This window comes from Pecten maximus, chromosome 12 (assembly GCF_902652985.1).
Source record: "Pecten maximus chromosome 12, xPecMax1.1, whole genome shotgun sequence".
Taxonomy (NCBI): domain Eukaryota; kingdom Metazoa; phylum Mollusca; class Bivalvia; order Pectinida; family Pectinidae; genus Pecten; species Pecten maximus.
Genome location: NC_047026.1, coordinates 75,323 through 87,714, shown reverse-complemented (window position 1 = coordinate 87,714; position 12,392 = coordinate 75,323). Strand labels below are relative to the sequence as shown.

Here is a 12,392-nt window from a genome sequence, read left to right as displayed (position 1 = left end):
AATTTTTTTGAAATCCTTCTTCTGTAGGAATGAAAATTAAGATTCAGTCCTAATTTGGTCTGTAGCATCCTTGGATGAAGTCTTAAAAGTTAGATGACAGTTAAAGCTTCTTGTTTCAGGTGAATAATAAGAGATTAAATCAGCAGTTTGATGGTGTTGTTTCAGAGAGGGATACCAATGGAGATGTATTGTGGACGTGGTCATATCCATCTGTCTCAACAACAGACAGGAAATTCTTCATGGAAAAATGTCAGCTCCAGACGGGTAACATTGTGGTACCTTTCCTGTACAGTCAGTGGAAGGGAGACTGGTACTACATGCGCAGTGAAGCTGTGACAGACAGCAGTAATCTCCCTAAGGTTTAAACCTTTTCTCCTTCACTCTCATTGTCACAACATTACCTCCAACATAGCCTCATTTAACATGCCAGACAGTAACAAGATTAATGCTATTGGTTCAATAGATTCCTTTTAATTTGAAGCCATCACTCCATGAATCATCAGACATAATTATTTTCCGCTTTAAAGCATAATTCTGCTTTTTGTAAAACAATATTCACTTCTGTCCTTCATAACCCTGCAGGGGGAGGTCACCCAGACGCCCCTTTCAGCCTTTTTTTTCCTTTCCTATGCAGTTATGTCTGATGAATTAATATTTGTAAAAAAAGTAAACTAACTAAATAAGTTATCGTACTGATTACAAACAGGCTAATGCCATAATCAAATCATTTCACAAGGCTTGTTATTGGCACTGACCTGCATCCAGCCTGTCACTACACCTCTGTGCTTATGGGGCACAATAAGGGGTATTTATTTCATTGCAAACTAGAACATTTTTCAAGCTAGAAATTCGATGGGCTTTTCACACCTTTGACAATTTGAGGCAGAAATGACTCTGATGACCTCGAATGAAGACTATCCATATCAACAAATCAGTAGCCCTACATCTAGCAGGTCTCTGGGCCTCTTGGATATTGAGAAGATGCTGTTTAAAGATTTTAGCCTATTTGGCCCCTGTAACCTTGAATGTAGGTCAAGGTCATGCATTTGAACAAACTTGATAGCCCTACATCGAAGTTTGCTATGGACATAATTACAGTTCACTGGACCTCATGGTTATTGTGAAGATGCCGTTTAAAGTTTTTAACCTATTTGAACCTGTGACCTTGAATGAAGGTCAAGGTCATTAATTTGAACAAACTTGTTAGCATTACATCCAAGGATTTTGCAAGCCCAATATCAAGGCCCTAGGCTTCTTGGTTATTAGCTCACTTGCCTGAAGGGCAAGTGAGCTTCTGCCATGGTGCAGTGTCCGTTGTCCGTCTGTTGCCTGGCTGTTTGACTGTTGGGCAACAACTCTTCTCAATAACCATGAGGCACAGAGACCTGATACTGGTCATGTGGCATGCTGAGGTTAAGGCCTACCAAGTTTGTTCAATAAATGGTTCAATAAATGACCTTGACCTACATTCATGGTCACAGGTGTCAAAATAGGCTAGAATCTTTAACAACTTCTTCGCAATAACCAAGAGGCTCAGGGACTTGATATAGGGTTTTCCCTGAGGCAGGTTTCCTGTATCTTAGGTGCAGAAAAATCATTAAGGACTTCCAAACTAACTGTTTGTGCATCCTTGGGATGCATTGTAATTCAAAAATCTGCCATACAATGAAGATATAACATTTAATTTCAATGGACACTGGTATTTTATTGTGTTTTTACATTGCTATAACTGATGGCCAACTTAGATGCTGGGACTGCTTTACCATGATTTTGTCTTATATGTCATGGGACTCCTGGATTTCAAAATGGGACTCCCAATTTTCATATCTGAGTGTCCCTGAGAAAAAAACCCTGATTGCTATTTGGTCATTAGCATGCTGGGGTGAAGGACTACTAAGTTTGTACACATGAATGACCTTGACTGACATTCAAGGTCACAGATGTTAAATAGGCTAAAATCTTTAAACAACTTCCTTCTCAATAACCATGAGGCCAATCAATACTTGATATTGGGTCTGTAGCATACTAATGAATGAAGATGGCCAACATTCAAGGTCACAACTTCTCTTCTTCTCAATAACCAAAAGGCTCAGGGACTTGATATTGGGTCTGTAGCATGTTGGGGTAATGTGCTATCAAGTTTGTTCAAGTGAATGACCTTGATATGCATTCAAGGTCACAGGGGTCAAATCGGCTAAAATATTTAAACAGCTTCTCAATAACCAAGAGGCCCAGGGACTTGATATTAGGTTTATAGCATGCTTGGATGAAGGTCTACTAAGTTTGTTGAAATGAATGACCTTGGCCTTCATTCAAGATCACATGGGTCAAATAAAATGAAATATTTCAATAACCAAAAGGTCCAGAGACCTGACATTTGGCTTGTAGCATGCTTTGGTGAAGGCTAGGAAGTTTGTTCAAATGAATGACCTTGGCCATAATTTAAGTTTGAAAGAGTCAAATTGGCCAAGATATTTAGAAGACACCTTTTCAAATCTCTGATACACTAGTTCTTAACTATGTTTATGTATAAAAAGGATCAGTGGATAGCAGGTGAGCAATCCGGGCCCCTTGGGCCTTTGTTATATAGATCAAATACCACTAACAATTTTTATATACCCAGTATACACACATATCCCACACATTAAATATGTCGTACACAGTGTATATAATACAACACATTGTATTTTATACTACACACAATAAATATGTAATATTTAGTCTATATGAAATAACACTGTATATATGATATAACACACAATGTATATAATACAACGTGGTGTATATAACATAACACATGGTGTATATAATACAACACATGGTGTATCTAATATAACATATGGTGTATATAATATAACAATATAATACAACAGGTGGAGTATATAATACAACACATGGTGTATATGATACAACACATGGTGTATATAATACAACACATGGTGTAAATAATACAACACATGGTGTAAATAATACAACACATGGTGTATATAATACAACACATGGTGTATATAATACAACACGTGGAGTATATAATACAACACATGGTGCATATAATACAACACATGGTGTATATAATACAACACATGGTGTATATAATACAACACATGGTGTATATAATACAACACATGGTGTATATAATACAACACATGGTGTATATAATACAACACATGGTGTATATAATACAACACATGGTGTATATAATACAACAATATAATACAGCACATGGTGTATATAATACAACAATATAATACAACACATGGTGTATATAATACAACAATATAATACAACACATGGTGTATATAATACAACAATATAATACAACACATGGTGTATATAATACAACACATGATGTATATAATACAACACATGGTGTATATAATACAACACATGATGTATATAATACAACACATGATGTATATAATACAACACATGGTGTATATAATACAACACATGGTGTATATAATATAACATATGGTGTATATAATACAACACATGATGTATATACAACACGTGGTGTATATACAACATGTGGTGTATATAATATAACATTTGTATATAATACAACACATGATGTATATACAACACGTGGTGTATATACAACATGTGGTGTATATAATATAACATTTGTATATAATACAACATGTGGTGTATATAATACAACAATATAATACAACACATGGTGTATATAATACAACAATATAATACAACACATGGTGTATATAATACAACACGTGGTGTATATAATACAACACGTGGAGTATATAATACAACACGTGGAGTATATAATACAACACGTGGAGAATATAATACAACACGTGGAGTATATAATACAACACATGGTGTATATAATACAACACGTGGAGTATATAATACAACAATATAATACAACACATGGTGTATATAATACAACACGTGGAGTATATAATACAACACATGATGTATATTATACAACACATGATGTATATAATACAACAATATAATACAACATGTGGTGTACATGATACAACAATACAATAAAACACACAGTATATATAATGAAACACACAGTTTATACAATGAAACACACAGTTTATACAATACAACACACAGTATATATAATGAAACACACAGTTAATACAATACAATTCAGTTTATACAATACAAATCACAATATATATAATAAAACACAGTATATATTATACAACACGCAGTTCATACAATAAAACACAGTTTATACAATACAACACAGTTTATACAATAAAACACACAGTTTATACAATAAAGCACACAGTTTATACAATAAAACACACCGTTTATACAATACAACACAGTTTATACAATAAAACACACAGTTCAAACAATACAATTCAGTTTATACAATACAAATCACAGTATATATAATAAAACACACAGTACATGTATATATTATTAGATCACCTGGTCCGAAGGACCAAGGTGAGCTTATGCTATACCGTAGCGTCCGTCGTCCGTCCGTCCGTCAACAATTGACTTTTTCTTCATAACCAATGATCAGAATTTGACCAAATTTGGTCAGAAGCATCCCTATGGGGTGGGGACTCAAAATTGTACAAATGGTGGGGCTGACTCCCCAGGGGTCTGAGGGGCAGGGCCAAAAGGGGTCAATTTGGCTCCATTAATATTAACGACTTTTTTTCTGAAACCGAGCAATGGATATCACTCATATTTGCCTGGTAGCATCACTATGGGGTGGGGATTCAAAATTGTACAAATGAAGGGGCTGACCCCCCCAGGGGCCTGAGGGGTGGGGCCAAATGTGGTCTATTAGGCTATATTGATATAAACGACTTCTTCTCTGAAACCGAGCAATGGAAATTGCTCATATTTGCCTGGTAGCATCACTATTGGATGGGGATTCAAAATTGTACAAATGATGGGGCTGACCCCCCAGGGGCCTGAGGGGCGGGGGCCAAATGTGGTCAATTGGGCTATATTGATATAAACAACCTCTTCTCTGAAACAGAGTAATGGATATTACTCATATTTGCCTGGTAGCTTCACTATGGGGTGGGGATTCAAAATTGTACAAATGAAGGGGCTGACCCCCCCAGGGGCCTGAGGGGCGGGGCCAAATGTGGTCAATTGGGCTATATTGATATAAACGACCTCTTCTCTGAAACAGAGTAATGGATATTACTCATATTTGCCTGGTAGCATCACTATGGGGTGGGGATTCAAAATTGTACAAATGAAGGGGCTGACCCCCCCAGGGGCCTGAGGGGCGGGGCCAAATGTGGTCTATTGGGCTATATTGATATAAACGACTTCTTCTCTGAATCCGAGCAATGGATACTGCTCATATTTGCCTGGTAGTATCCCTTTGGGGTAGGGATTCAAAATTGTACAAATCATGGGGCTGACCCCCCAGGGGCCTGAGGGGCGGGGCCAAATGTGGACAATTGGGCTATATTGATATAAAGGACTTCTTCTCTGAAACCAAGCAATAGATATTGCTCATATTTGCCTGGTAGCATCACTATGGGGTGGGGATTCAAAATTGTACAAATGGTGAGGCTGACCCCACGGGGGCCTGAGGGGCGGGGCCAAAAGGAGTCAATTTGGCTAAATTGATATGAACAACTTCTCCTCTGAAACCAAGCAATAGATATTTCTCAAATTTGACTGTGAGCATCCCTTTGGGGTAGGGATTCAAAATTGTACAAATAGTGGGGCCGACTTCCCTTAGGGCTGAGAGGCGGGACCAAAAGGGGTCATTTTGGCAGAATTGATATAAACAACTTTTTCTCTGAAACTAAACAAGGGATATCTCTAATATTTGACTGGAAGCATTCCCTTGGGTTAAGGATTCAAAATTGAACAAATGACATGGCCAACCCCTTGGGGGCTGAGAGGTGGGGCCAAAAGGTGTCAATTTGGTTAAATTGATATAAACAACTTCTTCTCTGAAACTAATCAATGGATATCACTCACATTTGTATGGTAGCATGGTCATGGTGTGGGGATTCAAAATTGTACAAATTTTAGGGTTGACCCCACCAGGGAGCTGAGGGGTGGGGCCAAAAGGGGTCAATTTGGCTAAATTGATATGAACAACTTCTTCTCTGAAACAGCTCATATTTGACTGGTAGCATCCTTATGGGTAAGGATTCAAAATTTTATAAAAGGTCAAAAGGGGTCAATTGGTTTAAACAACTTCTTTTCTGAAACTAAGCAATGGATATCACTCACATTTGTGTAGTACCATCCCTATGGGGTTGCGCCAAAATCAAGTTCATTTCATGGATTAATGCATTTTTTGGCATAAAAACCTCACGTACCAATATAAAATGCCTATGATATATTGACATAGCAATACCAGTGACAAATGTACTTAATCATCATTCTTGTTTCATATGTCATGAAATCCAGGTGAGCGATACAGGCCCTCTGGGCCTCTTGTACAACACACAATTCATACAATAAAACACAGTTTATAAAATACAAGACAGTTTATACAATAAAACACACCGTTTATACAATACAACACAGTTTATACAATAAAACACACCGTTTATACAATACAATTCAGTTTATACAATTCAAATCACAGTATATATTATACAACACACAGTTCATACAATAAAACACAGTTTATACAATACAACACAGTTTATACAATAAAACACACCGTTTATACAATACCACACAGTTTATACAATAAAACACACAGTTTAATTATACAATACAATTTAGTTTATACAATTCAAATCACAGTATATAATAAAAAAATTATTATACAACACACAGTTCATACAATAAAACACAGTTTATACAATACAACACAGTTTATACAATAAAACACACAGTTTATACAATACAACACAGTTTATACAATAAAACACACAGTTTATACAATAAAACACACAGTTTATACAATAAAAGACAGTTTATACAATAAAACACACAGTTTATATAATACAACACACAGTATTTATACTACAGACAGTGTATACAATACAACACACAATTTATGCAATGCAACACAGTGTATATACTACACACATTATACACAATGCAACACAGTGTATACAACAAAACACAGTTTATACAATACAGCACAGTTTATACAATACAGCACACAGTTTATACAATACAGCACAGTTTATACAACACACAGTTTATACAACACACAGTTTGTACAATAAAACACAGTTTATACAATAAAACACACAGTTTATATAATACAACACACAGTTTATACAATACAACACACAGTATTTATACTACAGACAGAATAAACAATAAATTCTTTTACAGGTGACCCATTTCTGTCTAGTTCTTGTAGCCAAAGATTTCAACCCAGAAAAATATGAAGAACTTTGTAAGATATTATCCAAGAGGTACCAGAGGTCTGGAAATGCTACCTCAATACTAGAAAGCTACTTGAGTGTGTTCACTAGAGGGTCATGTCCTACAGATGATAATGGTCACTTCTCTGCGAAAGAATATGGCAGTAAGAAAGCCTACTTGAAGTCAGAATTGAGAGGTAAGTAATATTCTTCTTTAAAGAATGTTTTCCCGCCAAAATTCAAAATAATCCATAAATTGCAATTCAAATGTGTGTTTTTTTTTGTTACTGTGAAATATATACCCTTGATACTTAGCACATATACAGCATGAGTTGCTGGCTGCAATAGTTATGTGAATAGTTTACCTTGACCGACAAAGTTCAAGGTCACAGTAATCAAATGACCGGTTAAAGAACGGAAGTTGGGAAAGATCCCTTGAGTACTTTCTCAGAAATAGCGATAACAAACTTCAATTGTCAAAATCCAAGATGGCTGCCTGTCAGCCATGTTGTTTTCCAATCAGTCTCAAAACGCAGTATGCATAACTAAGCACCGAGGGGAACCTACATATGAAATTTGGGAAAGATCCCTTGAGTACTTTCTCAGAAATAGCGATAACAAACTTCAATTGTCAAAATCCAAGATGGCTGCCTGTCGGCCATGTTGTTTTCTGATTAGTCTCAAAATGCAATATGCATAAATAGACACCGCGGGGAACCTACATATGAAATTTCAGTAAGATCCCTTCATTAGTTTCTTAGAAATAGCAATAACAAACTTCAATTGTCGAAATCCAAGATGGCTGCCTGTCGGCCATGTTGTTTTACGATTAGTCTCAAAATGCAATAAGCATAACTAAGCATCAAGGGGACCCAAAAAATATGAAATTTGAGAAAGATCCCTTCAGTACTTTCTGAGGAATAGCGATAACAAACTTCAATTGTCAAAATCCAAGATGGCTGCCTGTCGGCCATGTTGTTTTCCGATTGGTCTCAAAATGCAATATGCATAACTAAGCACCAGGGGGAACCTACATATGAAATTTCAGGAATATCCCTTCATTAGTTTCTTAGAAATAGCGATAACAAATTTCAATTGTCGAAATCCAAGATGGCTGCCTGTCAGCCATGTTATTTTCTGATTAGTCTCAAAATGCAATATGCATAACTAAGCACCAGGGGGAACCTACATATGAAATTTGGGAACGATCCCTTAAGTACTTTCTCAGAAATAGCGATAACAAACTTCAATTGTCAAAATCCAAGATGGCTGTCTGTCGGCCATGTTGTTTTCCGATTGGTCTCAAAATGTTTGTACAGGTGCTATAGATATGTTTGTACAAGTGTCATAGATATGTTTGTACAGGTGTGATAAATATGTTTGTACAGGTATGATAGAGAGTAAGTACACATGTTATATATAGGTTAATACAGGTGTGATAGATATGTTTGTACAGGTGTGATAAATATGTTAGTACAGGTGTAATAGATATGTTAGTACAGGTGTGATATATAGGTTAGTACAGGAGTTATAGATATGTTTGTATATGTGTTATAGGTATGTTAGTACAGGTGTGATAGATATGTTTGTACAGGTGTTATAGATATGTTTGTACAGGTGTTATAGATATGTTTGTATATGTGTTATAGATATGTTAGTACAGGTGTGATAGATATGTTTGTACAGGCGTTATCGATATGTTTGTACAGGTGTCATAGATATGTTTGTACAGGTGTCATAAATATGTTTGGACAGGTTTCATAGATATGTTTGTATATGTGTTATAAATATGTCAGTACAGGTGTCATAGATATGTTTGTACAGGTGTTATAGATATGTTTGTATAGATATGTTTGTACAGGTGTCATAGATATGTTTGTACAAGTGTCATAGATATATTTGTACATGTGTGATAAATATGTTTGTATAGATATGTTTGTATAGGTGTTGTAGATATGTTTGTACAGATGTGATAGATAGTAAGTACAAATGTTATATATAGGTTAGTACAGGTGTGATAAATATGTTTGTACAGGTATGATAGATAGTAAATACATATGTTATATATAGGTTAGTACAGGTGTGATAGATATGTTTGTACAGATGTTATATATATGTTTGTACAGGTGTCATAGATATGTTTGTACATGTGTTATAGATATGTTTGTACAGGTGTTAGAGATATGTTAGTACAGGTGTGATAGATATGTTTGTACAGGTGTGATATATATGTTAGTACAGGTATCATAGATATGTTTGTACAGGTGTGATAGATAGGTTAGTACAGGTGTGATAGATATGTTTGTACAGGTGTCATATATTTGTTTGTATATGTGTTATAGATATGTTAGTACAGGTGTGATAGATATGTTAGTACAGGGGTCATAGATATGTTTGTATAGGTGTGATAGATAGGTTAGTACAGATGTCATAGATATGTTTGTACAGGTGTGATAGATAGGTTAGTACAGGTATGATAGATATGTTTGTATAGGTGTGATAGATATTTTTGTATATGTGCTATAGATATGTTTGTACAGGTGTAATAGATATGTTAGTACAGGTGTGATAGATATGTTTGTATAGGTGTGATAGATATTTTTGTATATGTGCTATAGATATGTTAGTACAGGTGTGATAGATAGGTTAGTACAGGGGTCATAGATATGTTTGTATAGATGTGATAGATATTTTTGTATATGTGCTATAGATATGTTTGTACAGGTGTAATAGATATGTTAGTACAGGTGTGATAGATATGCTTGTACAGGTGTGATAGATATGTTAGTACAGGTGTGATAGCTAGGTTAGTACAGGTGTGATAGATATGTTTGTACAGGTGTGATAGATATGTTTGTACAGGTGTTATAGATATATTTGTACATGTGTAATAGATATGTTAGTACAGGTGTTATAGATATGTTTGTACAGGTGTGATAGATATGTTAGAACAGGTGTCATAGATATGTTTGTACAGGTGTAATAGATATTTTTGTATAGGTGTTATAGATATGTTTGTATATGTGCTATAGATATGTTTGTATATGTGCTATAGATATGTTTGTACAGGTGTGATAGATATGTTTGTACAGGTGTGATAGATATGTTTGTACAGGTGTTATAGATTTGTTTGTACAGGTGTTATAGATATGTTAGTACATGTGTTATAGATATGTTTGTTCATGTGTTATAGATGTGTTTGTACAGGTGTGATATATAGGTTAGTACAGGTGTGATATATAGTGTTAGTACAGGTGTTATAGATATGTTTGTACAGGTTTGATATATAGGTTAGTACAGGTGTTATAGATATGTTTGTATTGGTGCTATAGATATGTTTATACAGGTGTAATAGATATGTTAGTACATGTGTTATAGATATGTTTGTTCATGTGTTATAGATGTGTTTGTACAGGTGAGGTTAGTACAGGTGTGATATATAGGTTAGTACAGGTGTGATATATAGGTTAGTACAGGTGTTATAGATATGTTTGTACAGGTGTGATATATAGGTTAGTACAGGTGTTATAGATATGTTTGTATTGGTGCTATAGATATGTTTATACAGGTGTAATAGATATGTTTGTACAGGTGTAATAGATATGTTTGTATAGGTGTTATAGATAGGTTAGTACAGGTGTTATGGTAGCACACTACAGTAGGACAGCCTGACCATGGGCAATTTTTTTGTTAAGCAAATTCTCTTCTAAACTATCCAATATGATAAAGAACACAAACACAAAAATTGTATTTCCCAGCGACATAGGCACTGACTAACTGATGAATTTATTGTCAAATAACAATACATGTATTACAAAATAACATATTTCACACACACACAACTCCTACCTTAACCTAACCTATACTGTATTATAATACACCATATGAAAATTACCCTTAAAAGTTTAAAATTTACGTGTGATCTGGTATACCTGTGTCGCCTGAATGACACGTATATGCTATACCTTGCCCGATTTGCACGTGCAAATACCAGTAACGCCACCTATTGGCGTACCTCATACCGAAGAGAAAATAATTACATCCTAATTCCTACCGTCAACCGGTTGAAATTATATTAACTCCTGTATTATGATATGCATAAAAAATGAAAAAAATAAATGTACACTATAATTGGTATACATTGTATTCATTATGAAGTTACATACAGGCTTCACATTTGTTAAAACAAAAATTAATAAATTATGACGTCATAGATACCATCTGATGATGTCATAGTTACTGATGACGTCATAGTAGCTATGACGTCATATAACAAGCCTAAATTTGATATTTGTATAGTATTTTTTGCTTGATTACATGCACAGAGACTCAAAGTACCATATTCAACTTAAAACACAACTTTATTCAAGAGATATACAGAATTATGGGAGTTTTCATCTTTAAAATTACCTCCCCTTATTACTGGATTGGGAGAAAAAGTGGTCAAAATACACCTCTCAGGAAAATCAGCAATACTCGGTGACTATTCAAGATACACAGTAATCCGATATGTCATTTTGTTTGTCAGAACATATTCTAGACATTCATGGGGGTTTTAGTAGAATTAGAATTAAATAAGGTGATGTATAAGGTAGCACACTACAGTTGGACAGCCTGGCCATGGGCAACTTTTTTGTTAAGCAAATAACTCCTGTATTATGATGTGCATAAAAAATGAAAAAAATAAATGTACACTATAATTGGTATATTCAGTATGAAGAAGTACATACAGGCTTCACATTTGTTAAAACAATAATTAATAAATTGGTTCCGGATTTTAAATTTCCGGATTTTCCGCAGGTGTGTTTACACAGGAAATTTAGTTTTGCCTATAGCGAAAAATGGATGCCCACAGTTGAAAAATTATTTTATGTTTTATAACAAACCTAAAATAACTTATTGGGTATCTCACAGTCCATATAGACTGAATTCTGGTTTATTTTACCTGATTTATTACCCCGTATCCATGGAACCTATTACAGTAAGTGTTATTTTTTGAAATTTGTGGTGAAACCATTATTTTCAGTTTATTTATACAATGATAAGCATGTATTTTCAATGGCTTGAGTGTACGGTTGATACAAT

The 12,392-nt window shown here is 34.8% G+C and overlaps 1 protein-coding gene across 1 annotated transcript in view; it reads left to right on the top strand.

The window, feature by feature from the left end:
* Window positions 1-12,392, top strand: part of LOC117339977 (DENN domain-containing protein 10-like) — a 34,020-nt gene that overhangs the window by 1,621 nt on the left and 20,007 nt on the right. Inside the window, exons 2-3 of the mRNA XM_033901704.1 lie at window positions 166-359; window positions 7,276-7,504. Coding sequence (XP_033757595.1) covers window positions 166-359; window positions 7,276-7,504 — 423 coding nt within the window. The remainder of the gene's footprint in view (window positions 1-165; window positions 360-7,275; window positions 7,505-12,392) is intronic.